Source organism: Dendronephthya gigantea, unplaced genomic scaffold, assembly GCF_004324835.1.
Source record: "Dendronephthya gigantea isolate DGI-Jeju-01 unplaced genomic scaffold, DenGig_1.0 001012F, whole genome shotgun sequence".
NCBI classification, from domain to species: Eukaryota; Metazoa; Cnidaria; class Anthozoa; order Malacalcyonacea; family Nephtheidae; genus Dendronephthya; species Dendronephthya gigantea.
Window position 1 is genome coordinate 11,035 of NW_021164022.1, and position 2,449 is coordinate 13,483.

Genomic DNA, 2,449 nt, shown 5'->3' on the forward strand with positions numbered 1-2,449 from the left:
GCGCAGATACTCAGCCAAGGGGACTGGGCACGACAACAAGGATAACGTACGACGATGTTACAACTGTAATAAACTGGGCATTTTGCTCGAGACGCAAATTGTCCAGCAAAGTCCAAGAGCTGCAATAAATGCGGAATCATAGGTCACTTCTCAGCTTGCTGCAAAAAAGCAGGGGAGAAGCACAACAAGGAGAAAGAAAAAAAGGAGGAGAAAGAGCATATAAAGTCTCTGAGGAAGAAGGAAAAACACCAACAAGAGATGACTATGCCTTTGTTATTGGTGGGCATGGACAAAAGATATGGGTCAGGTGGATCTAATTATTGGAGGAGTGAAACTAGAAAGTATTTTAATTGACTCAGGTGCAACATGTAATGTAATTGATTGTGAACTCTGGAACTATCTTAAAAGAAAACATGTTAGGTGCGAGTCAAGGGTATCAGACAAGAAACTGTTTGCGTATGGACAGAAAGAGCCAATCGACGTTGTAGGGACATTTACAGCAGAGATTGTGTGCGAGGCAAACAGTGAAAGATGTGTAGACGATTTCACTGTGATTAAAGAGAACGGAAGGCCTATATTGGGGAAGAAAACAGCCGAACAATTGAAAGTACTCAGGGTTGGACCTGAAGAAATAATAAGAACTGTTAACACGGTCACACAAGAGGGAAGTGATTCAGATATTCGTGAGGAGTTTGCTGATATTTTTACTGGAGTCGGACTACTTAAGGATTACAAGCTGAAACTGCATATCGATGAGGATGTTATACCAGTTGCTCAGCCGGTGCGTAGACTGCCATTCGGTCTAAGGGACAAAGTAGACGATAAGTTAGACGAGTTACTCGACATGGGTATTATCGAAGAATTGCCAGAAGCAACGCCTACAAGGTGGGTTTCACCATTAGTGGTTGTTCCAAAAGCAGATGGAAAGGATATTCGAGTTTGTATCGATATGAGAAGGGCAAACGAGGCGATTGTAAGGGAAAGACATCCTATTCCGACCATAGAAGAAGTTTTGTATGATTTAAATGGAGCAACGGTATTTAGTAAGATAGACCTCAAATGGGGGTTTCATCAAGTGGAACTCACAGAGGATTCAAGGGACATTACGACGTTCGTGACACACCGGGGGTTATATAGATATCGTCGACTGATGTTCGGAATTACTTCAGCTCCAGAGAGTACCAGAAAATAATCTCAGATGTTTTGGCAGGGTGCAATGGGGTGGCAAATATTGCGGATGTCTTATTGTTTACGGGGCTGATTTATCCGAGCATGATGAGAATCTTTTAAAGTACTAACACGTCTGCGAGAGAAAGGTCTTACCGTAAATGGGGACAAATGTCAGTTTAGACTTCCGGCCTTGACCTTTTTTGGCCACAAGCTCAGTGCCAAAGGGGTGGCACCAAGTGAAGAGAAAGTTGCTGCTGTAGTCAACGCTAGACCACCGCAAAATGTTTCGGAAGTTAGGTCGTTCGTACAGTTAGTACAGTATTCGGCAAAGTTTATCCCGGACTTTGCGCAGATTGCAGAGCCGTTGCGTCGTGTACTAAGAAAGGGACAGTCGTTCGTTTGGGGTCAGAGCAACAGCAGGCGTTTGAGAAGCTGAAATGGATGATGACTAGGGCTGAAGCCCTGGCTTATTTTAGAAACGACTGCAAAACGAGAATCGTCGCGGATGCAGGGCCGGAGGGAATTGGAGCTGTGTTGCTACAACTGCAAGGAGACCAGTGGAGAGCGCGTGTCGTATGCCTCCAGGAACCTCTCGGACGTAGAGCGGCGATACGCCCAAACAGAGAAGGAAGCACTTGCACTCGTGTGGGCTTGCGAGCGGTTTAATATATATGTGTATGGTCGTGAATTCGAACTGGAAACTGACCATAAGCCACAAGAGTGTATTTTCAACAAGACATCGAAACCCTCAGCAAGGATCGAAAGATGGGTATTACGGCTTCAGTGCCACAACTTCAAGGTCGTTTACCGGCCTGGAAAGACGAACATTGCCGATGCTTTGTCTAGAATGAACCAGAAGAGTCCAAAAGACCACAGCAGCGAGAAAGAGGACGTCATCCGTTTCGTTGCCATACAAGCGACACCCGTGGCTTAACGACTAAAGAAATAGAGAGAGCGTCAGAAATCGACGCTGAATTACAAAGTGTGCGATACTATATCGAATCGGGAGATTGGACTAAATGTAAACTGTCGGCATATGCGTGTGTAAGAATGAGCTCTGCATGATTGGTAGACTTGTTTTACGGGGGAATCGAATCGTTATTCCTCAGATGTTGCGAAGAAAGGTTTTGGAAGCGGCACATGAAGGCCATCAAGGAATTGTAAGACGAAAAGCAGATTAAGAACGAAAGTATGGTGGCCCAAGATGGACATAGATGCTGAATGAGTGTGTAAATCGTGTCATGGATGTCAAGTAGTCAGCCAGTATAATGTACCGGAA

The 2,449-nt window shown here is 44.9% G+C and overlaps 1 protein-coding gene across 1 annotated transcript; it reads left to right on the plus strand.

The window, feature by feature from the left end:
* The first annotated feature begins 298 nt into the window (after positions 1-298).
* LOC114544882 (uncharacterized protein K02A2.6-like) lies at positions 299-1,192 on the plus strand. The gene has a single exon (XM_028563374.1). The coding sequence runs from the start codon at positions 299-301 to the stop codon at positions 1,190-1,192; it is 894 nt and encodes a 297-aa protein (XP_028419175.1).
* The last annotated feature ends 1,257 nt before the right edge of the window (positions 1,193-2,449 follow it).